Consider the following 26,257-nt stretch of genomic DNA (forward strand, 5'->3'; position numbering starts at 1 on the left):
GCCATTGGCATTTTGTGTCATTGCATTTCCTCTGCTGTAACAAATTAACAATGAAAACCAAAATATAACTTACACACGAAGCCTGCTGGGTTGGAGACATCAAGCACGCACTCCCCCTTACTCAGACACGGGTTTGTCAAGCACGGATCACGCACGCAATCTTGTTCTGCAAAACAAAGACCGTTTCAATAGCACATACACCAGGGCATGCACACACACACACACGGTTAACACAAGGCCTCACAGCTACTGTGTAGGTGTTCGCCATTGTCCCGTTTGGCTCTCCAATGTAATTTGGAATTGTACCGCGTGTTTTTCAATCAATCAAATCCATCTATATTCATTTGTTACACAGAAAGTTCTATTTAGCCTGTTACCCAGTCAGTGTGCAACGGAGATCCGTGGTGCACCAGCACTGAACACGAACAACATCAGAGTGGTACGTATGGAGGGATACGCAACAACAGAATGCGTCAGAGAGGCAGGCAAATACAGAGGAGTGATGTCTGAAAAATTCAGAGGAATTCAGTTCTTGAAGAAGCTCCCAGCATGTGGAGGGAAACGTCGGACATCAAGCTGGACAACCCGCAGCACAATCCTTCACACATCATCGCGAGACCTCACTATGGACAAGAAGAAATCTCACTATCAACAACTACTCGAGTTCCAGCTGACACCGTGGATATATCTTGCCATATCAATGCACAAGCTCTGCAGTGAGCGCCAGGGGCCAGTGACTGGCTAAGCAGGATGGAGAAACCTCAAATCACTTTCTGATAAAACAAATTAAGTTTGATTTCCCTTGAAAACTGAGCAATACAAAGGTGAAATTTGTGATTATCTGCACACCTAGTCAAGCCAAAAGACAGTGTCAAGGTCCCCTGTCTGTGGATTTTTAATGAAACAATTAAAATGAAGACCTATTAAACCTACACAATAAAGCACTATCCCCAACCGAATAATAGCTTTTTAGACATTTATTTTACATTTCTTGTCGTATGACCTGCACAAGTTCTAAAACATTACCGTGTAATGTATTTTAACATATCACTTTTCAAGCTGGAAATATGGTCATTTTGTAGTGGGCACATGCTGCCGCAAAGTCACCTTCTAACGCTCATTTTGGAAAATGAAGAAAATGTGGGTAGCATGTGGGAGCCAAATTGAGTTTTATATTACAGAATTAAAATGTAAAAACGCAGGTATATTTTAGTCATTAAACTTTTGTAGTTATTATTCAACCCGTTATCGACTCAATCTCTTTGGCCTCTAGATCTAAAGCAAGCCGACACTGCTGACGAGACACCGAATATCAAAACCAGTGAAGAGTTTTCTTCGTGTTGAACCAATTCTGCTGAAATTATGCACTCCCCAGAATGTCATATGGCTGATGGGATTTGTATTTTTTTTTTGTAAGTGGAGGGTCATAAATGTCAGAGGCACATTGTATGCTAATTTATTTTGCTATGAAGAATGGCCATTACCCAAAACCTCCCCTATTATAAATGTATCCCTCTTTAGGTCAGCGCCATCGACGAACACGTTGGCTTTTTGTTATCTCTCGCCATGGCCACTACGAACCGGAGCAGAGGCAGATGCCGGCAACGCGGTGCCTGGGGGACACGAGGCTGAGCCGCGCCGTGCTGTGCGTCGACACGGCGCCATCCTCCAGCGCCGCCCGCTGGAGGCACTGATCCTGGGGGCAGCCGCCGGTGCCCGCGGCGCAGGAGACGAGCGGGACGCCCAGCGCCCGCACCCCCGTGCTCTCCTCCAGCCGCGCCAGGCTGGCGTTGAGCGCTTGCGCCAGCAGGGCCGGCCTGTAGAAGTAGGCGCTGGGCTTCTCGGCCACGAGCAGCACATCCAGCTGGCGTGCCCCAGCGGCCGTCTGCACGCCGAGCACGCGGATCCCTCCGTGCTGCACCCCACGCAACGCCATCAGTCAGCAACAACAACAACGACGACGACAATGACGACAACAAACTAAACAAAACTGTGACTGTTTCTGTCGTGGACGCATAGCCTAATTGTATGCCAGACTATGTGCACTTTGAGGCCAGACTATGTGCACTTTGAGGCCACGTAAAGTGTCGAAGGCTCGCTGGCAGGTCACGGGACAGACCTAGGTGCCATGAGCTTGACGGACCGAGATGACCGGCAGATGAGTGAACGAGCGTGCGCGTGCGTATCCGCATAATTGCACGAGTGACAAAGACGGCCCCTGCAGCCATGAAGACTGTTGGGGGGGTAGGTTGTCAAATCAAATCATGAGCACATCTAGTTTCTGCACCACTTTTATAGCGCAAGGCTATGACGAAGAGCCAAGTCTGTTAAACAACAGCTGAAGGTTGCCAAATATAGGCCAGACGACACTGGACCTTCACGACGGGGAGCGTTCTGCGGTGGCGGCAAGCATCAGAGACGATCGTGTATTCTTCTTACTTCTTCTTCTTCTTCATAAAAATGTACGAGAGCCTCGGGCACGCAGTCTTCGTATGCATCATCTTTCTGACTCTGAGCAAAAGTGACCATACTACCGCCAAACTATTTGCACACAGAGACATCATCTTCCCACCACTAAAGCAACAAGCACGAGCGCGGTGTGCGGGCGTGCGCGCGTGCGTACCTTGAGGTTGAGGATGCTGCGCAGGGCGCGTTGGAAGCTCGGATACGTGACGCCGACGAACTTGTCAGGAGAGATGTCGGCCAGGCGCAGCACCACCGAGGCGTTGAGCTCCTCGGCCGACACGCGATGCGCCCGCACCGTCACGTTGGCGAGGCGCGCGTGCTTGCCGTCGCTCACCGTCACGTTGAGGTCGTATCGGCCCGGGTCGAGGCCCGGCAGCGCGATCACCGTGCCGTCGCGGCTGTTGACGGCAAAGAGTCGGCCGTGGTCCGAGTGCAGGCTGTACGTGAGCGTGTCGTACACGTCCTGGTCCGTGGCGTGGATCTTGCCGATGACGCCGCCGGGAGCCTCGGCGTCTCCCGGCACGGTGATGGCGATCTCGAGCGGGATGATCGCCGGGGGGTGCACGCTCTCCTCCGTGATGCGCACGCGGACCTGGCAGGCCGACGAGAGGTGCGGGTGTCCGCTGTCCTGGGCCTGCGGTGTCCGTGTCCGTGGAGTTGAACAAAGTACAAACACGCAAATGCACACGCGCGCAAAATGTTTTCGTTAGAGACAAAAATAACAACGTGTATTCTTAAACAGGCGATAGGCTGAAACTAATCCGTGTTGTATACAAACTCATTACGCATTGTTGTGGAGCATTATGGGTAAAAGCCTCTAAAACCAAAGGGCTGTTCTGTGTCTCCACATATAAATACACGCATTTGTTTAGTCCATCGGCCAATTGGCTCTCTGGCTCGCTGGCTGACTAGCTGGCTCACTGGCGCGCTGGCTGACTAGCTGGCTGGCTCACTGGCTGGCTCTCTGGCTGGCTCTCTGGCTCGATTGTTCTCTGGCTCGCTCACTGGCTCACTGGCTGGATCTCTGGCGTGCTCGCTGGCTCACTGGCTGGCTGGCTCTCTGGCTCGCTCACTGGCTGGCTCTCTGGTGTGCTCGCTGGCTGGCTCTCTGGCTAGCTTGTTCACTGGCTGGCTGGCTCGCTGGCTCACTGGTTGGCTCTCTGGCTAGCTGGTTCTTTGGCTGGCTGGCTCGCTGGCTGGCTCACTGGCTCGCACCTGCACGGTGAGCAGATGCTCGCGTCGGCCACCGCTGGCGAATCTGACGGCGGCGGTGACGACGCCCGCCTGGTCGATGGCGAACTCGCTGCCGTTGTTCCCGGCGACAAAGCTGAAGCCGAAGGGGGGGCCGTTGTGCGACGCGTCCATGTCCATCACAAGCAGCCGCACGATGCTGGTGCCTGGAGGCTGATTCTCCTGGGGGGCGGCAGGGGGTGGGGGGGAGAGGGAGTGAGTGGGGTCACACATTCCACCAGTTGGGTCACACGTGCCACCATGTCATCAACCCGTTACAGAAAAACACCAGACCTTGTGAATGGGAACAGCTCTTAACTGTGAAAATGCGAGACATGTCACGTAAACTACAATAGCTGAATAGACGTGATCACCTGCTATAGCAGGGTATGGTAGTCTGAAGTGTAAATACAACGTTAGTAATGTAATCTGCGGGTTTTTCCATCGCCATCAAAAAAACACTCCATAATATATTTTTTAGACAAAAAAACGTGAAATGAAAAATGTTGAGGCACTTCAATATTGGATTTTGAGATGGGTTTGTTGCAGATGATAATTTCCATCACCATAATGGTTGGTGCTTTGGTCAACACATTTTCAACAGGGGTATTGGGCTTTTCATGGTGAGCCACATTGTAAGAGAAACTTTTCACACATGCAATACGTTTGTCCTTTTTAATGAGAGTGGATTTCCAATAAGGGAACGTCCATTTTCCTTTAGACTTTAAAAGTGTGTCTTTCAGTATTTGCCAAAAAAATTCCGTGTAGAAAAATGACAAGTGAAAATATGCTGTCTAATGACCTTAAGATATGAGAGCTAAGGACATAGAACTGCATCTGCTTGTCATGATAATCCAATGAATACCAAAAATAAATGCATAATCAAGTGTCCTACGTGTACCGTGAAAGTCTTTTTTAGCCAGTGGCAAGGATTCTTCGATCCACTATTGTCAGCAGTCTTTCAAAACTAAACTGTGGACACTAAAGGGCTTACCACCCCTGAGACAAAGCAGAATATTAAAAAGCCACCATGCAGTGGCTGCCAGTCTCGTTATTGAAGTGCGTGGAGAACTAGCGGTGAAGAACCGCCACATACCCTGGGTGTGCGTGCCACACAGAAATGATGACCACGATGAAAAAATGTATTAAGGGACCTCACTTAAGATGTCAACAAACAAGTCAAATGGAAGTTGATGAATGGTAAATCACAAAGAGCAGCTGAGAGGGGAAGATTAAATAATACCACATTATAGCCATTGAGACAAATAACACGGGAAACAATTTCACTCACGTAAGCCTCAGCCCATGACAATAACAGTAAACAGATTTGTTCGTGGCATTTACATTGCTGACAATTCCAGCAGCAGCAGCACAATTGTATAACAAAGCAAGCGGAGGTCAGGCTCTTTGATCATCAGACAGCGAGCGAGTGCATTCGCGCTTGAAAAATCCACTGCGAAACAGGATTATGGAAGTGAGTGCATATTGGGTTCAATTCCCAGTCTGGAGCAGCGCTCTATAAAGGATTACCCACGAACCATCAGAGCATCTCCCTACACTTTCACAACTTGCAAGGCCAAACACACTAATGCAGTAGCTTAACCTGCAGCCATATGAATCATATATGTAAACATGCACATGAGCAATTGCCAAGAGAAAAAAATGCAAACATGTAAAGGGTTTTAAACAAAATATTTATAATCATAATAATGTGGCCTCCAATGAGGCTGGAAAAGGCACTTTCAAATATTGTTACAACTCGCTAAAGCAAACACAGAGGGTCCTTTTCATGGCGTGCACACAGTTAATAGCAGAGATCTATATTAAAATTAGGGTATTATTTATTTGCTTTTTCATTAATTGCTGTATTCCAAAGTCAAAGTTTTGTTGGCAGCATCAGCCATGGCTGCATCCCTCCCCAACCATGTTCTGAGGCAGCCCTGTACCACAGTACCACAATACAGGGCTGCTGCCTCAGGGCTGCAGAGTGAAATCAGCACGGTGTGGTCATAAACGATTGCCGTCTGGGTCTACATCTACCCTTTCTTTGTCTGTCATAGCGGTCACCCTTTATTTTTAAATCAACCTGCAATCATTCTTCACATTCAATTGTATAAATCTGCCTTCCACATTTCGACTGTCAGAAATGTTCTTCATATGCAATGTCATCCGATTCAAAGTATTATTCCTATTGCAATCAATGCCCAAATTCCCAGACAGTACACTTTCATCAGACAACATTCATTCATATGCAAATGCATAGAGCTTCATGACACACACATTTATTGGTGGGTACATTATGCCAGACAGGAACTCGCAGGAATCATTCGGTTTGGAGATTGAGAAACATATTTTCTAGTACCGGCGATGCATTTAGCCCACTCTGATGAGCATGAACAAATCTCCGACTGTTCCCAACTGCAGCCAACTGCGGCCTTTCCAATGAATGTAGTTGGAGAGTCGGTACCAATCCATTAGGTACACTGGACAAGACTAACAGTCGGTACTGATCCATTAGGTATGCTGGACAACACTAACACATAAGTTGCTTTCCAAAACGTTGGCCATGGTTCACGCTGAATAAGGAGGGTTCAGTTTGTGAATAAATAAACAGCGCAACGTTTAAAACAAAGGTGTGCGGAAGGAAAAAGAGAAACCAGAAATTTGGCTTACGTCGATGCGATGGTAAACACGATGGCAAGCTTACCTGGATGACGGCCGTGTAGCTTTGCTCCGAGAAGGAGGGAGGGTTGTCGTTGATGTCAGAGATGTCGACGTTTACCAGCACGTCGGCCGACCGTGGCGGGGTCCCGTTATCCGTGGCCCGTACCGTCAGCGAGTAGCCAGACACCTACGCACACCCCCAAAACGGCGTGGAGTTAATGACGCCTGGCCGTGTCGAATACCGCAATCGATGTGTCAAGATATCGCATGCACAAGGACGGTGCAGTGGTTAGAACACCGGACTTGCAATCCAGAGGTAGCTGGTTCAATCTCCAAAGGATGCAGTTAAAACAGTGGGCTAGTTTCTTAAATCCACCCGGCAGGATTAGAGAGCACACCACAGCCAGCACTTCTAATGCAACTGGAGATGAAGAAAAGGTGGCGATGACAAACAGCCATTTTTAAAATGCACGCATACGGCGAACGGTCAAGGCCCCGCGCGACCGGAGAGCGTGAGGCGGCCGTCGCGGCAAGGGGTTCACCTTCTCCCTGTCGAGCTCCCGACGCACGCGCAGGGTGCCCGACACCTCGTCGACGGCGAAGCGCTCCTCCTGGTCCCCGCCGACGATGGAGTAGCGCACGATGCTGTTGAGCGGCCCGTCTCGGTCCTCGGCCACCACCTGCAAAGGAAAGCGGCGGAGATGACGACGATGAGCGCGACGATTATGATGAGCACGGCGATGACGACGACGAGCTCGGAGATGATGACGATGAGCACAGAGATGATGATGAGCATGGCGACACACAAAGAGCAGTCCGTGCCAAGGCATCTTACACCGCTGTGACGTTCGTCCAAATACCGCTCGCAACCTTGAGTGGGAATAACCTAATAATCGTGAGGGTCACGTGCGGATTTTATCTTTAGACGTGACTTAACCGAAAGAACCAAAGAATAATTCCTGCAGTCACGAAAGCTCCAAAAATTAAGATTGCGTATTGAAATTCAGGTATGGCGAGCGCCTACTTGCAAGAATGCAACTTAGACTCGAGACAGGGTAAAGTTGAGAAGACAAGTGGCCTGCCACGTCTGCACTAGAGGTCGGGCCTGTGTGCGCGTGTGTGTGTGTGCGTGTGTGTGTGCGCGTGTCTGGATGTTAATTAATTGTTTTTTATTTGGGTCAGCCAAAGGACAAAAAATGAATCCTTGTGGAGGAGCTTCATACCCCCGATAGCCCCATCCCTCGAAGCAGTTGCTCCCCTCGTAGTTCATGTTGTTATTATTATTATTACTTTCTTTCAACACGGGTTAGTGCAGCACACAAAGTGATTGTGGCTTGAGCTACACAAATTATCCAACGTGTCAATCTTCACTGTAACGGGAGGTTTTATTTGTAAAGTCAAAATTATGTAATTTGTCTGTCCGTTTTCTGAATAAATAAGTTCACATGATAAACAATGTGCAAGAATAGAAATTGATAAGAACATATTTGACAACAATGCCTTGGATGTATATGCTGTTCGTTGGTGTTTATAGGTCTTCGAATTACTTTCTAAATGTACAACTAATGGTATTTACAGCTTCTAATGACTTTATAAATGCACAACTCTTGACAATAAAGGATGTATACATTTGAGTGAATTTGAAACAAAACATTTAAGATTAACATATCAGGATAATCGAAATGGCACAATCAACAACAGAATAGGATGTGTGTGTGTTTGTTGTCTTGCACAGCAGATTGATGGGAGGCTCTCAGAGCCACTGCCAGGGAGTTTCTGAGATCCTGCGATTACACCTCGGGGTAGAGACAAGTGACAAATAAATGTTGTCTCCTCGTAACCATCTCAAGGCAACTACGCGACCAGGCAGATGTCAAACTCAATATTCGTTGCCTTTTTTGCCTTGGCATTTATTTATTTAGTAAAGATTTTGTTACTTTATTCTTTGTTTCATTTTTCTTTTTAATCACTTAATATCGAATTTTTTTTTTAGGAAATAGCTCTCAGAAACTGGGTTCTCATCGGCGAGCGGAAAAGAAACCCGGATGTGATGTTCCATCTTCGGAGGACAACTCGCACGAGGGAATAGACGGAGCACAAGAATAATGTTTATATGAAAATATTTAACAATTCTCAGCCAATCAGAGGCGTTTGTATATTTACATATATATGTGCATGATATAGAAGTAAATTCAACATGATTTATTATATGACCATTATTTAAGAAAGTCATAATTTTGACAGAAACTTATGATAATTTTCCAGAAATTGAGACCCCCCTATGAGTGCGATAGAACAAATACAGACACTGAAAATATTGTGACCGATATTTGTGAACAGCTGTCATCTTATTTTGTGGTGTGAATAAAAACCAATAAACATTTTGACCATGTAAGGTCCAATGAGCTATAAATCTTTTTTTTCAGAAGCAATCTGGCCACAAATGATAGCCCAACGAAGTGGCTTATCACGTGGACATTTTTAGCAGCCAAATACTCTAAACGCATGATTCTAAATGTGAAGGGAAAAACCGGAGGACCCGGAGAAAAATTCACGCGAGCACCGGGAGAACATGCAAACTCCAACTATACAGCAGGCATCAGGGTTGGGGATCGCAATAATCTTTGAAAGACTGGCCTCAAAAAGAAGACTGTCTGGTAACACCAGGACAGGTGGCAAAACACAGCTGGAAAATGCCTTCCAAGTTAATGCCGTTAACGTTATGATGGTATCGTTATAATGAAAACGCGTTGTTATAAGTTAACGGTGTTACCGTTATGACGGTGTCGTTATGATGAAAACGGTTTGTTATAAGTCAACGGCGTTACCGTGATGATGGTGTCGCCAGGCAAGGCGTCTTCGCCCACAACGGCGCTGTACACGTGCCGGCTGAACTCTGGTGCGTTGTCGTTGACGTCGGTCACGTTGATGTTCACCGTGACGACGCCGCTCAGCGAGGGCGTTCCCCCGTCGCTCGCCTGCACCGTCAGGTAGTAGTCCCGAGACGTCTCATAGTCCAGGGCCTTCTCGACGCTGATCACACCTGGCACACGCGTCGTGCGCGTGAGATTCGACCGAACGACCGGCGCCGACCGAGTCCACGTGACGCGCGCGAACGTTGGGAGTCTGCTGCACGTCGCCTTCGGAGGTCCCCGAAACCGGTTCTGAAACTTTTAACTTCATGTTAGGGGCCTAGCGAACTACATGTATCTTGAGAATAAACAAATAGGTCACAATTTCGGGGAGAGAGGAAAACTACGAGGAAATGCACCGTCTTGAGTATGATCCTGACCCTGACACTTGTTTATTTGGGTTTTGCGTGTTCTCCCTGTGGTCGCGTAGATGTTTCTCCGGGTCCTCTTGTTTTCCCCTCTATATTTAGAAGCATGCGTTTAGAGTAGTTGGCTGCTGGATAGCTCTTCTGAAAAAGAGCTGTACAGCTGAGTGGGCCCTACCTGGTAAAATAAAAATAGTTGAATAATTTAGTTTTCGTTAAGTTACCAACACCATGGCAAACATAGTGGAGGGTTAGAGAGACGAACCTCAAGTAAATCTATCTTCACACGATCAAGCGTGTGCGTGTGTGCACAGCGTCAGTGGCCAAGCTTAAGCAGCTGTCTAATTATTATTATTTAATAACGGACATCAACCTTCTTGACATTCAAGCGTTTAGAGGCACGCACAGGAGACGCAATCCATCACGGTACGCCTCGAGCGTTCTCTACGCATCAACCACCCTGCGTGCGCGAGGCGGCCACCGGCGAGGGGCTCGAGGGGTCGAGGTCCCGGGAGCGCTGCACAGACAGCACCCTGTGAAGACCTCTCGCCATCGAGCCCCGCGACTGGCAGCAAATGCGGTTTGAATGTAGCACATTTGCATGGAAGCAGTCCGATTCATACTGAAGAAAAATATAGACGTGGATTAATGCAAGTGTTTGTAAGAAAGGCAATTTCACGTAACATTTTGGCTGAACAAAAGCCAAATTGCCTTAAAATTGTTGTTCTTGCCAACCTTTTCTCTGACAAAATTCCATCAAATCTCCTCACGAGAAAAACACGTGAATTTGGCCAACACTCTTGCGACAACGAGAGGCCCTGGCCTCGCAGGTCCATTCCCTCGGTGTTCACAACCATCATATTAAATCCTGCCCGCACGACAGATATTTCTGGTGATTTCAGAAACACAATTTTCTCAAGTAAAAGAAAAACGATGCACATGCAACACAACACAAAAACCCTTTCAGAACGTGCACAACCTCTACACATGGCCAGCCACAGAGCACACGGAAGTGAAGATTGCCAGTGTTCATTCCCTTCAGCAAATCTATGATGGAAATATACGTTATCAAAGTTTGCATTTATTTTTAGTCAACGATGGCCATGGGTGGATGAAAATCGTCAATCGTAACGATGACTAACGACTGCCCACCAAAGATCAAAGTGTGACGAGGCACACTCAGCTTATCTGAATAAAGATGCCCCGCCTCTAACCGCCGCCGGCCCTTACCCAGCTTCTGGTCGATGCTGAACATGCCGTGCTCGTTGCCGCTCACGACGCCGTAAGTGACCTCCGCGTTGGCGCCCGCGTCCTTGCTGATGGCCAGCACGGAGAGAACGGCGGAGCCCGGCGCCGTGTCTTCCGGCGCCGCCGCGTGGTACTCGCGCTGCTCGAAGGCCGGCGGGTTGTCGTTGACGTCCAGGACGGCCACCGAGACCCCCACGGTGGAGGTGAGGGGCCGGAAGACGTCACCGTCCTCCGCGCGCACCGTCAGCTCGTACACGGCCTGGTGCTCGCGGTCGAGCGGCCGCTTGAGGCTGATGATGCCCGAGCGCTCGTCGATGGCGAAGTGACCCCCGGCCGAGTCCAAGAAGGAGTAGGTCACCTTGCGGTTGAGCCCTGCGGCGCGGACGGGGGATCAGAGAGGGGCTCGCCCATGAAGGAAGGCGCGGAAGCCGCCTAGCTGCTGCTGCGCTGCTGCTGCTGTGCTGGAGAGCCGAGTGAACACTTCGTGTTCGGCGACGCAATGGTGGCGGCACAATCGGGACACGAAACCGCGGGGGAGAATTGCGCACGCGTGCAAAAAAGACACCACAAACACACACGCACGCACACATGTACGCACACACACACGCACGCGGACGACGGCGTCGCCCGCCGAGCGTCGAGGCCGCGGCGGTGGCGGCACGTACCCAGGTCGGAGTCGGTGGCCTGCACGCGCGTGAGCAGCGTCTCCACGGCCGTGCTCTCGTACACGGACACGGCGTAGTGCGACGCGGGGAACTGCGGCGCGTTGTCGTTGACGTCCTCCAGGCTCACGAGGATCTCCGCCTGGCAGGAGCGGCCGCCCCCGTCGGTGGCGCGCACGCTCAGCGCGTAGGCCGGGATGGCCTCGCGGTCCAGCGGCGCCAGGGTGAAGAGCTCCCCTAAACGACACACGGTTGACACGTCGCGAGATGTTAACTACCTCGCATGGTAGGCAGGGGGTCGTGGGTTTAATCCCGAACCTGATGCCTGCTGTATATTTGGAGTTTGCGTGTTCTCCCTGTGATCAGGCCGCTTCTGGAAAGAGCGATCTAGCTCAGTGGGCCTTACCTGGTAAAATTAAAATAGTTCAGTTATGTTTTGATTTAAAGCTTTCGTGAGTGCAGGGATTCATATTATTGGTTCTTCCGGTAAAGTCACGTAGAAGGGAAAAAAACCAATACAATTCTCACGACGTTTCGACTGCAACACAAGCAATCATCATCAGGTGTGAAATCCATAGCAAGAAAATTTGAAAAAAGTGGCAGTCGAAACGTCGTGAGAATTTTATATTTAGATGTTTTCTTATTTTATTATTTCCCTTCTATGTGACTTTTACATTACAATGCTGTACCGCGAATGGTTGTTGCCAAATACATACTTGGCATCGATGATGGCAACAAGCCTACCACAAAATCACCCAGCCATGTGCCCAATGCCATCAGATCTTAGAAGCTAAGCTGAACCGAGCCTGAAGAGTGCTTGGAGGGATGACCGTGTGGCAGTATTACAGGCTGTAGAGGTGTATTGTGGGTAGATAAGGATGATACAACAAAATCCATTGTTGCACTGCAATTCTACGTTCCCTTGTCAGATAGAGGAACGTGTAGATCCATGCTCAGGTGTGTGCATGTTGACCTTCTTTCACAACGTACTTAGCCAACCGTGCTAATTAGAGGTGGGTCACACGGGCCTAGCCGCACTTAACCAAAGTGTCGCTGAAAGTGCTGGATGACAGCTGTTTCATTTTACCGATCGGCCGCTTTGAGTTTATTTTGTTTAACCAGGTGAGAGCTCCAGAGACGAGGACAGTCTGGGCCACCAAAATGGCAACAGCAATAAAATGAATCAGTCGAGGAAAGACGCACGCACGAACGCGTACACGTGCACGCACAGCAAACTGTCGTCGACGGCTGCGTGCGTTACCCGTGGCGGAATCCATGCGGAAGTGCTCTGCTCCGGGCCCGTGCAGCGTGTACTGGATGGCGGCGTTGGCACCGACGTCGGCATCCCGGGCGGAGACGAGCAGCAGGAAGATCCCCGGAGCGACGTCCTCCGCCACGGCCACGGCGTAGAGCAGCTGGGGGGGAGGGGGGCAGTGCACAGGAGAGACGGCAGTAATTGTTAGCGCACGCACGTACGCACACACGTATGCACGCACGCACGCACACACGCACGCACACACGCACGCACGCACACACGCACGCACACGCGCACGCACGCACGCACGCACGCACGCACGCACACACGCACACACGCACGCACACACGCACGCACGCACGCACACACGCACGCACACACGCACACACGCATGCACACACGCACGCACGCACGTACGCACACACGCACGCACGCACACACACACGCACGTACGCACACACGCACGTACGCACACACGCACGCACGCACATACGTATGGCCGGGGCGGGTGCTCACGCGCAATGACCTGCACCAGGCCACATGGCTGGCGTGGCCGAGTAATCTCTTGGCTCAGTGAGCACCGGTTCACAAAGAGCCCTGCCACCTGATGAAGCAGGTGGAGACCATTCTATGCCGCTTTGAGGATGAACAGATCCCGTGCCATTACTCTAAAGAACCTTCATCATCCACTGAATCACAATAATGGGTTAATATTAATGAATGACTATAGTATTTAATAATATATATAGCAGGGAAAGTCCACGTGTACAAAGACTGCTTCGGGAGAATACATTACGTATTTACGTGCGCGCGCGTTTTAGCCCTGCATAATTGGCGTTTTCACTTGTGTCGTGACATCGCAGACACCCCGTACATGTGGGTGTAGTACCAGCCCTAGAGGGGCTCGGTGAGCGCTAAGTGACACCACGCTCAGCGTGCAGTGCCGACCCCTATAGGAGGGCGTGTGAGGGTGCCGGCCATGAATGGGGTTAATGTAGGCCATGGCACTCTGGTTGACCCTGAAAGGCACGTGACGGGTCAAGTCTACACAGGGGCCCCAAGTGGGGGCTAGGGGTGGTCACGTGTCGGGGCGAGATCCTGCTAGAGGATTTGAGAAGGTGGTCGTGACCAAGGGCGGAGCCAGCCACGACCAGGGAGCATATAAACTGGGTCCCCAGAGGGATCTACGTTCTACGTCAGAGAAGAATCACCAACACGTGGACCTGGGACAGTTACCCCTTTGTGTTGGTATCCATAAATGTGTTGCCTCCAAAGAGTACGTCTGCGACTCAGTTGAATCCACTACACTTGCATACACCCAAGCTAACGTCATTTTAACTGACAGGATAACAACTACTTCCATATTGCAATATTGGCCACCGCATTCAAAAATGCCACTCAAGTTTACTTCGACATAGTGGGGGGGATGGGGGAATCAAAAGCTCGCCAGTTGGGTGCTGCGCAGGTTTCACCGCTTAAAGCCTGGGGACAGAGGAGAGCATTTAAAGGGCAGCCAAACACCGCGACGGTTTTTGGGCTTCATTTGGCGAATGAAAACAAAACAAATTAGCGGGAGAGTAAAAAAAAATAGTAAAAAATCAATCACCTGCATCCCGGCCGACGATGGCTTACGCGAGTGTCGGCACATGCAGAGGCATTTGGGCAAGGGATCTTGGCGAATGATTTTACCAGTCAATATTCCTCACCTGGAATTGCTTTTGGATTCAGGCTTCAAAAAAAACCCAACAATATCCACTGTCGATTCTCAGCACTGAAATGAAGCCACGCTAAATAAATTGTCGGACGAAAGACTCGTTCGTGCGAACAACATCGCCCGCTCAGCACAATCCCTTTTGTGTTTCTTTGCTCAGATAACCCCCCTCTGCTGAGCTGAGGGAGTTGCCTCTCGGCTAATATTTCAAAAAGACAACTTACTGCTGAAGACGATGGCAAATGTGTTCATATGTTCTTTGTGAAGAAGATAATATATTTAACTTTCAGTTCCGGGGCAGCAGGTTTGATGTACACTGAGTGGCTATTGATGACCACACGATCTCTTCACCTGCCTACGCTATATAGGTCGAGTCAAGAAACAGCTTCAGGTGGGGGGTACGTGTGGGAACCTACAGCTTTAACAAATCATCTAAAAGGTTTAAATTGTCAGCAAACTTGAGCTGAGAGAGCACTATGCAGGGGACCGATGTTTACCTTATGTAGATGCAATTTACTCACCAACCTATTTTGGCATCTAAATATTTTCAATAGTGTTGAAAATGTAAAAGCCCAAGTGAGAGTTCAAGTGAAGCTACTTGCTTCAGTAGTTTAATCCGCCAATCTCTCTGTGCTTGACTTCTGCGTAGGCTAAGGTTGTTGCGACGTGTCTTATTTCACACCACTGAACCCCTCTAGATGGTATTTTGCCTACTCCTCCTCCTCACAGGCCACATGTATTGCAAGAGGAACGAGCAGCCACACTTCACCCCACCACACATGACCTGCCGATAAACTAACGGTAGCGTACTAATCTATATCTCTGGGTGGACAGAGCTGAGCTGCATTTTTTTCAAATGCCGAATTATTTCAACTGCGCGCATACCAAGACACCGCACGCACGCGCGTCGAACTTCCTCCGCACCATACGTAGCCAACCGCGCCAATCGGAGGTGCGGGGGGGGGAAGGACAACAAACTAAACGCACAAAGTGATGGCCACGGACGACACGGGCGTGCAGGTCCCACGAGAGAAGGGCGCGGTTCTCGGGACCGCCCTCCCCCCCGTACCTTGTCGCACACGGGGCTGTTGTCGTTGGCGTCCAGCACGGCGACGTCCACGACGGCCTTGCTCACAAACGCCCCGTCCGTGGCCGTCACTTCGATCTGGTAGCGGTCCCTCTCCTCCCGGTCGACCGGCTGCTTCAGGTGCAGCTTCCACTCGCCCTGAATGTAGCCGATGGCGAACTGGCCGAGCGGGTCGCCGCCTGCGGTGCGACACGGACGCACGCCGTCTCTGTCACACTTCGACATCGCCGCCGCCGTATTTCTCCGTATCGCGCCTCGCAACGAGGACGACGACGCACGCCCAAAAGCGCCGAGGGAATAGAGGAGCACGATTGAACAGAGCGCTGCACGCGGGAAGTTAGAATCGTATCAAAGTTTCCAACGAACAATAATGTTTGTTTCCCACTGGAACGTATAAAAAGTGAACACAGAACAACTAATTTGTCCTGAAATAAAATGATGCTGGAGAAATATTGAAGATTTTTACAAGGCTTTAACACGGCGAGTTTTCAATTTCCTGTAAAATTGGGATACATGTTCATCGGGAATTATTTCAATTATCGGGGAAAATCTGAGCCACTTTTTGAGGCCACCATAGCACTCATCATTATTGCTCATTTTCGCTTGAGTTCTCCTGGGATTTGAATTCTGAATCTCAAAATCTTTTGAATGTGAGTTGCTCTCTAACCACCACCTCCATGGTGCTTAGCGAGCAGCTGGTGATGGTAGCATACATTTTTTAAATATATAAACTTTATTTTACAAAGAAACAGAACAGTGACCGTGCATCTAAGTTCCCTCAAGGAGAAAGAAACCCGTTTAATTTGGTTTGAAATAAGCGAGTGCATTCAGGACACCCCACTTGAGGCCGGTTGAAGGTCAATTAAATAAGATCCACTCTCATTATCCCAGAGAAATTCCGTTGTTTACCGCAGCAGTGACACCGTCATTCGAATCTCTATAACCGTTATCATCTGTGGAAATCCACTGATTAATGCATTCATAAATGCGTCCAATACACTGAGCTCGTGTGCATTTGACTTTTTTTGCTAAAAATCCTCATGGAGTAAACAAAGTACAGTGTGCGGTTCCCTGTAAAGCCAACGGACGCAGGTTCCACGGGTCACAATTTTGTCCAAAACAATTTACGGCTTCTTGTCCTTGACGCTGACCCTCGGCTCCCAGTCGAGGCACACAACAGCTGACAAAAATCAAGGTGATGGAAGCCCACAAATCCTGCTGAGCGTTCCGTCGCCGTCACCTCGCAGCGCGCAGACAAAAAACACTCAGCACGGTCACCCCGCCGAGACTTTTCAAAGACGTGGCAGAAAACGTTCAAGACTCAGTCAGGCCATAGCGTCCTCCTGAGAGTTGGAATAACAAGGCGAGGACACTGCGTTGGAGATGAGACTGCCTTTGGGGTTTGACAATTTAACTGTTAAGTGTGCATATTCATCTCCACTCAATGGTTCTCATCAGGACGCCTGGCTGTCCTTACGAAATATGTTTTCAAATGAAAAATATGTGTCGTTCAAAAGGCATGAACCAAGTGATAAAGATTGGCTGCGTGTGCACCGAGTACGAGCTTTACTGTCCTTACCCTTCATTCGGTGTTGGACTTTCATTTTCCGCTCTCTCACTTCTGCAGTGTGAATGTGTCGCGTGGAATCAGCAGAGCCGGCATCAAAAGGGGAAAATATCCCTGAATATGGATGGAGGCACCTCACAATGAAATAGATTAATGCTGCGAGGGACTCCGTCTGAGCTGTACTGCATGAGTGGAACAATATAAAATCGGCGATGGTAAAGCGTGGACATGAATTTTGTTTGGAATTCTGAGGTAAGGCAGGTGACCTCCGAGGTCAGAGCGTAGAGCTGGCATTGCTGAGATCTTTGGTTGAAATTGAGGCAGCCATCTGTGATTAAACGGGGGGATTCCCAAGTGTGGTGAGTTGATGGGCTCAGCCAAGTCGTCATTGACCGCTCATTTCATGAATATTCACTTCTGCACTTAATTTGGCCAAACGTTCTAGCGTTGAGAAGTAAATAACGGTTTGTCTCTCTTGCGAGGAACGTTCCTCTCGTACGCAGAGGGGGTGGGGGAGTGGTGGCCCTCGACTGTGTTGACCGGAGATCACTTGAAGGGATCGCAAAGGGAGCTCTGTGACATCGGCTTCTGTGGACCGTCATCTTTAACACCACGAGTTGGACCGCTCTGCGAGAAATACGAATGGGTCCTTGGTCTCGTGACACGACGCCGATAGCACATTTGGATTTATGGTTGTGGAAAAACATGACAAAAATGTGTGGCGATCGAAACGTCGTGATCTATGATTTGTTTCTACCTACGTGACTTTACCGAAAGAACCAAAAAGTATGGATTCCTGCAGTCACGAAAGCTTCAAATCAAGATTAAAAATGCATTTCATGAAAACATATGAAACAACCTTCAGCCAAAATTTTCACGTCAAAAATTAGCTACTACTGTGAGCATTAACTTTAAGTCGAAAAAATCCGCCCATCACCTTTGAAAACAATTCAACTAACTAAAACATTTAATTATTTACTTTGAAAGCATACAGTAGAACAGGAGTACACGACTATCTTGATGAGTTATCACATCTCAGATGTAAGTTCAACAGCACCACACTGTGGACTGGCTGGGGATTGCACTTTAAATGTTACTTAAGAGTTGTCAGCATGCCTTATCCCTCTCTCACTGCAATGGATCTGTCACCACTCCGTTTTGGTGAAGGCCAAGCTCATTAAACACATCAAGTTCAGAAGATCAGCCTGGGTTTCGACTACGTTTATGAGCCAGGGTTCACAGTCTGGAAAGATCGACCATCACGCGAACTCCGGTCATTTATAATATTTTGTAAGGATCAATGGATGTGTTATTCATACCACTCATAGAGAAGTCATCCATCCTTTACAGGCTGTCCCAAGTTACTTGTCCTCATATTGACAAGATTAACAGGATTCGTGGGAAAACTTTAACCCATTTCTCACAAACAGCGGCTGCTCACTTTGCACCCCAATAACTGTCCGAGAATGTGGGAAGGTCACGGGAATGTTTGACAGAGTCGCCACCAGTGGTACGCAACTTAATTTCCCAATCACTTGCACGTAAATAAATCAAGCCCTTTTTAACAAAAAAGCCACTTTTCAGAGCCACCTGTAGTATTTCCTCTGAGCAACATTTAAAGTGTATTGTTCATGCGAATTAAGAATAGAAAGCACCTAATTTCTCTCCCTGGGACACTTTCAAAAGCAGCAGGAACAATTATTTTGACTGATTAGCATAAGTTGCAGATCAACCACGTGTAGATGAAAATTGTCCTGTTAAATGCACTTACTCATGCAATCAAACATAATTTGCATGAGCTTCTAGACAATAACTACATTTGAAATAATATTTTTGGGATAAAAAATTATAACTGCCTCATTTAACTGCCTACAATAAGCAAGCAGTGCAAGTAAATATGTTTCGGATTTCTCCACCTTGCGTGCAAAGTGGCAGTAATGTTGAATCCTCAGAGACAAAGATCGTCAAAAATAGATCCGATTATATCTACAGCTGTCTGCCGAACCATTAAACACAACATTGTATTTGTAGACGTTACATTAAAAAACACTCACAGCCGGTGAGCGAACTTCCTGATTACATAATTTGTCTTTGACATTTAACTGAACGAGCTCAATACTGGTAGGAACCTCCTGGTTACACCAGCCCACAAGGGATTATTGTGTCCGTCGTGCAGGGAGGGGCTGGGTGGGGAGGGAAGGGCTGGGTGGGGAGGGGAGGGTGGGGAGGGGCTGGGTGGGGAGGGTGGGGCTGGGTGGGGAGGGTGGGGAGGGGCTGGGTGGGGAGGGTGGGGCTGGGTGGGGAGGGGAGGGTGGGGAGGGGCTGGGTGGGGAGGAGCTGGGTGGGGGTGGGAGGGGTGGGGCTGGGTGGGGAGGGGCTGGTCACCCCGTGGTGCCCTTATAAAACTCAAGGTTTAACCAACTCACGCCGGCTTGTGCCAGCCCTCAGAGTCGAGCATATTTGCGGAATACACCACGCCGCCGTTGACCCTGGCCATTGACCGAGCAACCCAACGTTCCTACCAGCTCCCTCCGCAGGAATGTGTTGTGGGCAATAAATGCTTTAAAATGTAATTCTGAAAATCTAAAACATATGAAATTGATGTTCAATACAATCACCAGCTTGAGTGCAGATTATAACCCATGATATTCAATAATTAATGTGTTTTTTGTCATTTGCTAACATTGCAAGCAGCAGGTAAATTTGATTTGTAGGACATACATGCTGGACAATGCAACTGGATGGTTATGCCCGTTCTTCAAATTCGAAGACTTGTGTTTTAAAATCACTCAATGCAGGCAATTTTCACTCTTTAAAATAATTTGAAAATGGCAGCCCTTTTGGCGATGACGCCACAACATTGTTCATATTAAATTCCCAGAATAAGGAAACGATAACAACACGCAACGACGCGCACGCAAACACTTGAAACCTAAAACGTTCACAGCGTGACGCACCCAGTGAAACCGCGTAAACAAACGCACGAAGAAACACGTCAACAATTCGACGCCAATCGCCACCGTCCGCGGCTCGCGCAGGACGTGCAATAGGTGGCCCGGCAGAGCGTCCGCCGCGATGCGCGGGGGGGGGGGGGGGCACCTGTCAGGTAGTACGTCAGCTGCCCGTTGTCCGGCGTGGCGTCCGCGTCGTCCGCCCCGACGACGGCCACCACCTGGCCGGGCGCCGAGTCCTCCGGCACGTCGCCGGCGTACGTGTCGCGCGAGAACCGCGGCGGGCAGTCGTTGGCGTCGGCCACGGCGACGCGCACACTCGCCGTGGCCGACAGCCGCGCCGGGTCGCCCAGGTCGGTCGCCACGACCACCAGCTCGTGCCCGGCCCGGGCCTCGCGGTCCAGCGGGCGCAGCGTGCGCACCCAGCCGCTCTCGGCGTCCACCGAGAAGAGGTCCCGAGCCGCGCCGCCCTCGACGACGGCCTCCTCCGCCAGGCTGTACGCCAGCTGCCCGTTAGCGCCGCCGTCCCGGTCCGTCGCTGGAAGTCAAAACGGAGCGGCGGGAACGGCGAGTCGGGAGGGCGAATGGCGCCAACTGCGGAATGCGTGCTTGGAGGTGCGTGCGTGCGTGTGTGCATGTGTGCGTCTGTGCGTGCGTGTGTGCGTGCGTGTGTGCGTGCGTGTGTGTGTGTGTGCGTGTGTGCGTGCGTTTGTGCGTGCGTGTGTGTGCGTGCGTGTGTGCGTGTGTGCGTGTGTGCGTGCGTGTGTGTGCGTGTGTGCGTACGTGTGTGCGTGCGTGCGGGCGGACGGTGCAGCGTGTGGGAGGCAGCACTGTGGACGGTGCGTGCGAGCGTCGCGTACGAGGGAACGTGCGTGGAATGCCCAACCTGTCGCCGGCAGAGGGTTGTGCCACCTGTCCTGGCATTTCCAGGATCTTCTTGTGAGTGAGGTAGCCATTCTGGACAAGCTGTAAGTCTTGCCGGGACATTAAAAGTCCCGAATTTAGTCAGTTGACCAATATTACATCACTTCCTCCCATGAAATCTCCGAGAGACAGCAACCCTACCAGTGGACCAAGTACACTTGAGAGCTATCTGCGTGATCTTGTTTCACGCGATTGTCATGTAAGTGTGGGTTTTCCCCAGCTACTTCGATTTGCTGCAACACTGCCGCAGAAGATGCGATTTCTGCGGCAGTCTTGAACGCTCTTACTTCCGATATTTGGAAGCCACTGGAGCTATGCCCTTTTGAATCTAGATTGAAAACAAATTTTTTGACAACTGCTTTTTGAGTTTAGTTGGTTGTCCTTCCCACGCACCTCCAATTAACACGGTCGACTACGTATATGGTGCGATAGAAGTGCAACATACGCACGCACATTTGGCGATTGGCAAAAGGCAGCGGTGTGAAGCGAGCATGGCTGTGCGCAGATCCATTACCTCTCACTTGCACGACCGGCACCCCGGCAGGGAGGTTCTCCATCACCACGCCCTCGTAGACGCTCGACTCGAACACAGGCCGGTTGTCGTTCACGTCCCCGACGTGCACCGTCACCAGCACCTGCGCGACCACGTCCACTTCGTCCCGCCGGTACGTGGCTTTGACCCCGAACCGGTAGCTCCTCACGGTCTCGTGGTCGAGGGCCTTGGCCACCTTCAGCCGCCCGGTCTGGCTCAGCACCACGAACGTGTCGTCCGCGTTGTTCTCCGCTACGCCGCCGCCGGGGACCGCGGCGTAGGTGGCGCTGTCGTTGCCCGCGAGCCTCGCCGCGCCGATCTCGCTGCCCACCTCCGCGTCCTCGGCGACCGTCAGCGCGTAGGCCGCCTCCGTGAAGGCCGGCAGCTCCGCGTCGGCGGGCAGCACGGAGACGGAGACGGGAACGACGGAGTGCTTCCTCTCCGGCCCCTTGTCCTCCGCTTTGACGAAGAACGACATCCGCGACCCTTCCAGGCCAACGAGGCTCTCCTTGGTGACGATGTGTCCCGTCAGGGGCTGCACTTCCAGGACGTCCTCCGCGGAGTCCGACTCCCCTTTGTAGAGCGTGTAGACGAGATCTGCGTTGCTTCCCTCGTCCGGGTCCGTGGCTAAGACCTGCAGGATCGCGGTCCCCTTGTCTGCGCTCGCAAGGACGTTCCCAAAATACTCGTTGGTGACAAACGTGGGCTTGTTGTCGTTCTCGTCGGTGGCGATGACTTTCACCGTGGTGAAGCCCACCCTGCCTCCCCCGTCCTTGGCCATGATGTTAATGTCGAAGACTCTTTCCAGCGGGTCTTCTCTGTCGAGGGGCTCGCTCGTGAAAATCTGCCCGTTCTCGTCGATGGTAAACCTGTCACCCGCAAACTGATTCACGATGGAGTACGACACGTGCCCCAGCGGGCCCCAGTCCTTGTCGGTGGCCTGCACCAAGGTGAGCAGGGTGCCTACCTCGGAATTCTCCGGGATCTCCTTCACGTACTCATTTTGGCCGAAGATGGGGCTGTGCAGATTTGCGCTCTGGATGTTCACGTGCACCTGGGCCGTGCTCGTGAACACCCCGTCCGACACGGAGATGTTGAGGCGGTACTGCGGAGCCAGCGTTTGTTTGCGTAGGTTGGAGATGGAGATTATGCCGGACTTGCTGTCGACCACGAAGTTCATGTGGTCGTTGCCAGAGAGGATGCTGTACTCAAGCTTGTCGGTGTCTGACGCGTCGGCGTCAGAAGCCTGCACCCTGGTGACGAAGTGGCCGCGCGGAGCAAGCTCGCTCACAAACGCTTCGTACAGCAGTTGGTTGAACACGGGAGGGTTGTCGTTTATGTCGGTGACGGTGATCGTCACCGGAACGTCGCTGGTAAGGAAGGGCATGCCACTATCCGACGCCCTCACCAAGAAATTATGGACCTGGTTTTGCTCGTAATCCAGGAATCTGGAGGTCAAAATAAGCCCGCTGCTGGAGTCGATGTAAAAGCACTCGCTGCTGTTCTTCCCGTTGTTGATAATTTGGTAGTAGAGCGCCTTGTTGGAGCCGATGTCGGCGTCGGTGGCGCTCACCTGAAGGACGGAGATCCCGATGAGCGCCGCTTCAGACAGCGTGGTGGCGTAGGCGCTCTGAGAGAAGAGCGGAGGGTTGTCGTTGACGTCCTGAACGAGGATGTCCAGGTTCACCTCGGCGTGCGAGCCCGTCACCGAGTCCGTGGCTCGCACCGTCAGCTTGAAGGTCGTCTGCGTCTCGTGGTCCAGCGAGCCGATGACATTCACGACGCCCGTGTTGAAGTCGATCGAGAACTGGTTGAAGGGGTCACCGTCCGTGATGCTGAAAATGAGAGGCAGGCCCTCTGGACTCTTCGCCTGAAGGTTAAGAATTGGCGTGTGCGGCTTAATGTTCTCGGGTACCGACTTACTGTAGAACGGCCTTTCAAATATGGGCATAGCCTTGTTAATAACGGTCACCGGGAGGCTGACTTCGGACGATAATGGATGCACCCCAGAGTCCGTTGCCACCACGTTTACGGTAAAGTCCTTGCTCGACATGTCCGCGGTGAAACTCCTCCTCAGCGAGACGTCGCCGCTGCGTGCCTCGACGTCAAAGTACTCGTGCTCCTCCTTCAGCGAGTAGCTCACCTCGCCGTTCCGGCCGACGTCCCTGTCGACGGCCGCGATCGTGTACACGACGCTTCCCGGCGCCGCGTCCACCTCCACGACGGCGTAGTACGGCAGGTTGACGAAGATCGGGGCATTGTCGTTGACGTCCTCCACGCAGACCGTGACCACGGCGTGCGCGATGTTCGGCCGCGCCCGGGCGTCGCTCCTCACCTCCACCAACACTTCGTAGCGCTCCTGCTTCTCCCTGTCAAACGGAACGCCCGTCGTTTGCAGGATCCCCGCGGTCGGCTTGATCTCGAACATCCCGCTCGGGTTGAGCACGCTGTAGGTCAGCGGCTCGTTCACGCCGCTGCCCACGGCCGCGATCACGGCCAGGACGACGACCTCCGTGCTGTTCTCCGGAACGCTCGCGGAGTACGTCTGCGGAACCCGGAGTTCGCCGGTGGATATCTCCCGAACCGAAACCTTCACCTGTGCTGTGCTCACAAATTTCCCGTCGAACACCTTGACCGCGAGCTCGTATCGGCTCCGAAGGTGAGTGGCATTCTGTACCGAGATGTCGCCGGTCCGAGCATTGATGGCGAACTTGTCTCCGACGTTTCCAGTCGAGATGCTGAAGGTCAGCGAGGCGTCGGTGTCCGGGTCGGTGGCCGACATGCTCAGCAGGCGGACGCCGCTGTAGGTCGGCGTGAGCAGCACCGTCTCGTACACGGCCCTCGAGAATATTGGCGGAGAGTCGTTGGCGTCCAGCACCGTGATGGTCACGTTGGCGGGCGTTTCGGCGGAAAGCTTCGGGCTGCCGCTGTCCGACACGCGCACCTGGAAGTGGAACTCGGGCGTCTTTTCGTGATCGAGCACCTTGATCATCTTGATGGCCCCCGTGCTGGAATCGATGGAAAAGTACGTCTGGGCTTCGTGCTCGACGATCTGATAGACGAGCAGCGAGTTCTGTTCACTGTCCAGGTCGGTGGCGCGGATAACGAGGGGGACGTTCTTGCCGTTGAGCACCACGGTGTGTGCCTGCGCCTCCTCGCTGACGACCCCGCGGTACTGCGGGCAATCGAACACGGGCGCATTGTCGTTCTCGTCGCTCAGGTGGATCGACACGGACGCATTGGTCGAGAGCCCCACCATGTTTGTGGCCTGTATTGTCAGTTGGTACGACGGCTTCCGTTCATAGTCCAGGAGCTCTTTGGTGGTGATGACCCCGGAGGTCGGATTCACGTAAAAGGTATCCTCGAAATTCCCGTCCCTTATTTCGTAATTGACCGTCGAGCGACTGGAGGCCGTCACCATGAGCACGAAGCTCCCGGGCCTGGCCCCTTCGCTGACCTCCGCCGAGTAGTCTTTGGAGGCGAATTTCGGCGGGGCGTTGTCCGCGACGGTGACGAGCACGCGGACGGCGGCGGTGGCGCTGCGGGGCGGCTCCCCCCTGTCCACCGCCCTCAGCGCCAGCTCGTAGGCCTCCACCACGGCCCTGTCCAGCTCCTTGGCCACGGAGAGGATGCCCATCGTGGGGTGGATGGTGAACGAATTCCCCACGTTTCCTGTCAGACGACGCGCGGGGCGCGCGGGGAGAGAAAAGACCACCGCGAACGTTTTAAAGTAGCACGCGTAAATAATACTGACTTATTTTGTTCCTCACTGCGTTTAGATACATTTTTACTTATTGACGGGTTTTTTTAGTGACTAAACGAGTGAATTTGTAGACCAAATGGAATTGTTACCATACATTATGGGGGAAGCTGTAGCATGGATGAGGTGGCTGGGAGATGTGGCTGGGAAAGAAGTGGCTGAGGGAGAGGCGGCTGGGAGAGGCGGCTGGTTACCGGCTTCGATGCTGTAGGTGACCTCGGCGTTGGGGCCCCTGTCGCGGTCGAGGGCGACGACCTCCAGCACGGCGGAGCCCAGGGCGGCCGACTCGACCACGCGGCCCTCGTAGTGGCGGCTGGTGAAGAGGGGCGCGTGGTCGTTGGAGTCTCGCACGTTCACCACCACCGTCGCGTACGCCTTCTGCACGGGGATCTCGCTGTCCCTCACCTGCTTGCAAAGGAAAGTCAAGCAAATGGTTATTGTCAATTAATTTAATAATAATTGCTGCCATTATTTTCCAACGTGTATCCCGCTGCCAAATCCATTCTGAACTCTCGCAGAGCAGTGGACCCTTTCATGTTGATAGAAGCCCTTGATGTGCATGCCGCAGAGCGACCTTCGAGATACCTGCAAGTGACCCCTGGTCTGCACAGTCGATGGAACCACCTTCCCACCCGCTCTGCATATAAGAGTAACGTCTTTCACATGACAGTCAAATTCATATTTTAACATTAATGGGATTTAGCCAGAAAAAGTGGAAACCAAATGTAATGAGATGTTTTATTTTGTACTGAAACGGGTGACCGAGCTGAAACCATCAATCCACTATACACTTGAGAAGCCAGTTTAAGCACAGACCTGGATTTGAACCCATGTCCTTGAGCCATGTGGCCACCTCAATGTGACATGTGTCTATGCTTGGTGCCAGAACCTGTGGGTGCCACCGTGGCCATTCGAGGCAGTGA

At 51.5% G+C, this 26,257-nt stretch overlaps 1 protein-coding gene across 5 annotated transcripts in view; it reads right to left on the reverse strand.

The window, feature by feature from the left end:
• The window catches only part of LOC144724151 (protocadherin Fat 1-like), a 227,325-nt gene that overhangs the window by 24,422 nt on the left and 176,646 nt on the right, over nucleotides 1-26,257 (reverse strand). For 3 of the 5 annotated variants that reach the window (XM_078603070.1, XM_078603068.1, XM_078603066.1), the window contains exons 10-23: nucleotides 25,529-25,742; nucleotides 21,557-25,246; nucleotides 20,267-20,656; nucleotides 15,583-15,779; nucleotides 12,809-12,962; nucleotides 11,551-11,784; nucleotides 10,868-11,257; nucleotides 9,189-9,403; nucleotides 6,903-7,040; nucleotides 6,404-6,547; nucleotides 3,682-3,879; nucleotides 2,624-3,100; nucleotides 1,582-1,915; nucleotides 74-166 (exon numbers count right to left, since the gene is read on the reverse strand). In XM_078603070.1, the coding sequence (XP_078459196.1) occupies nucleotides 74-166; nucleotides 1,582-1,915; nucleotides 2,624-3,100; nucleotides 3,682-3,879; nucleotides 6,404-6,547; nucleotides 6,903-7,040; nucleotides 9,189-9,403; nucleotides 10,868-11,257; nucleotides 11,551-11,784; nucleotides 12,809-12,962; nucleotides 15,583-15,779; nucleotides 20,267-20,656; nucleotides 21,557-25,246; nucleotides 25,529-25,742 (6,868 nt within the window). The remainder of the gene's footprint in view (nucleotides 1-73; nucleotides 167-1,581; nucleotides 1,916-2,623; nucleotides 3,101-3,681; nucleotides 3,880-6,403; nucleotides 6,548-6,902; nucleotides 7,041-9,188; nucleotides 9,404-10,867; nucleotides 11,258-11,550; nucleotides 11,785-12,808; nucleotides 12,963-15,582; nucleotides 15,780-20,266; nucleotides 20,657-21,556; nucleotides 25,247-25,528; nucleotides 25,743-26,257) is intronic. The other 2 variants (XM_078603071.1, XM_078603067.1) reach the window with 1 other exon arrangement.

Source organism: Lampetra planeri, chromosome 19, assembly GCF_965212315.1.
Source record: "Lampetra planeri chromosome 19, kcLamPlan1.2.h2, whole genome shotgun sequence".
In the NCBI taxonomy this organism is placed as follows: Eukaryota; Metazoa; Chordata; class Hyperoartia; order Petromyzontiformes; family Petromyzontidae; genus Lampetra; species Lampetra planeri.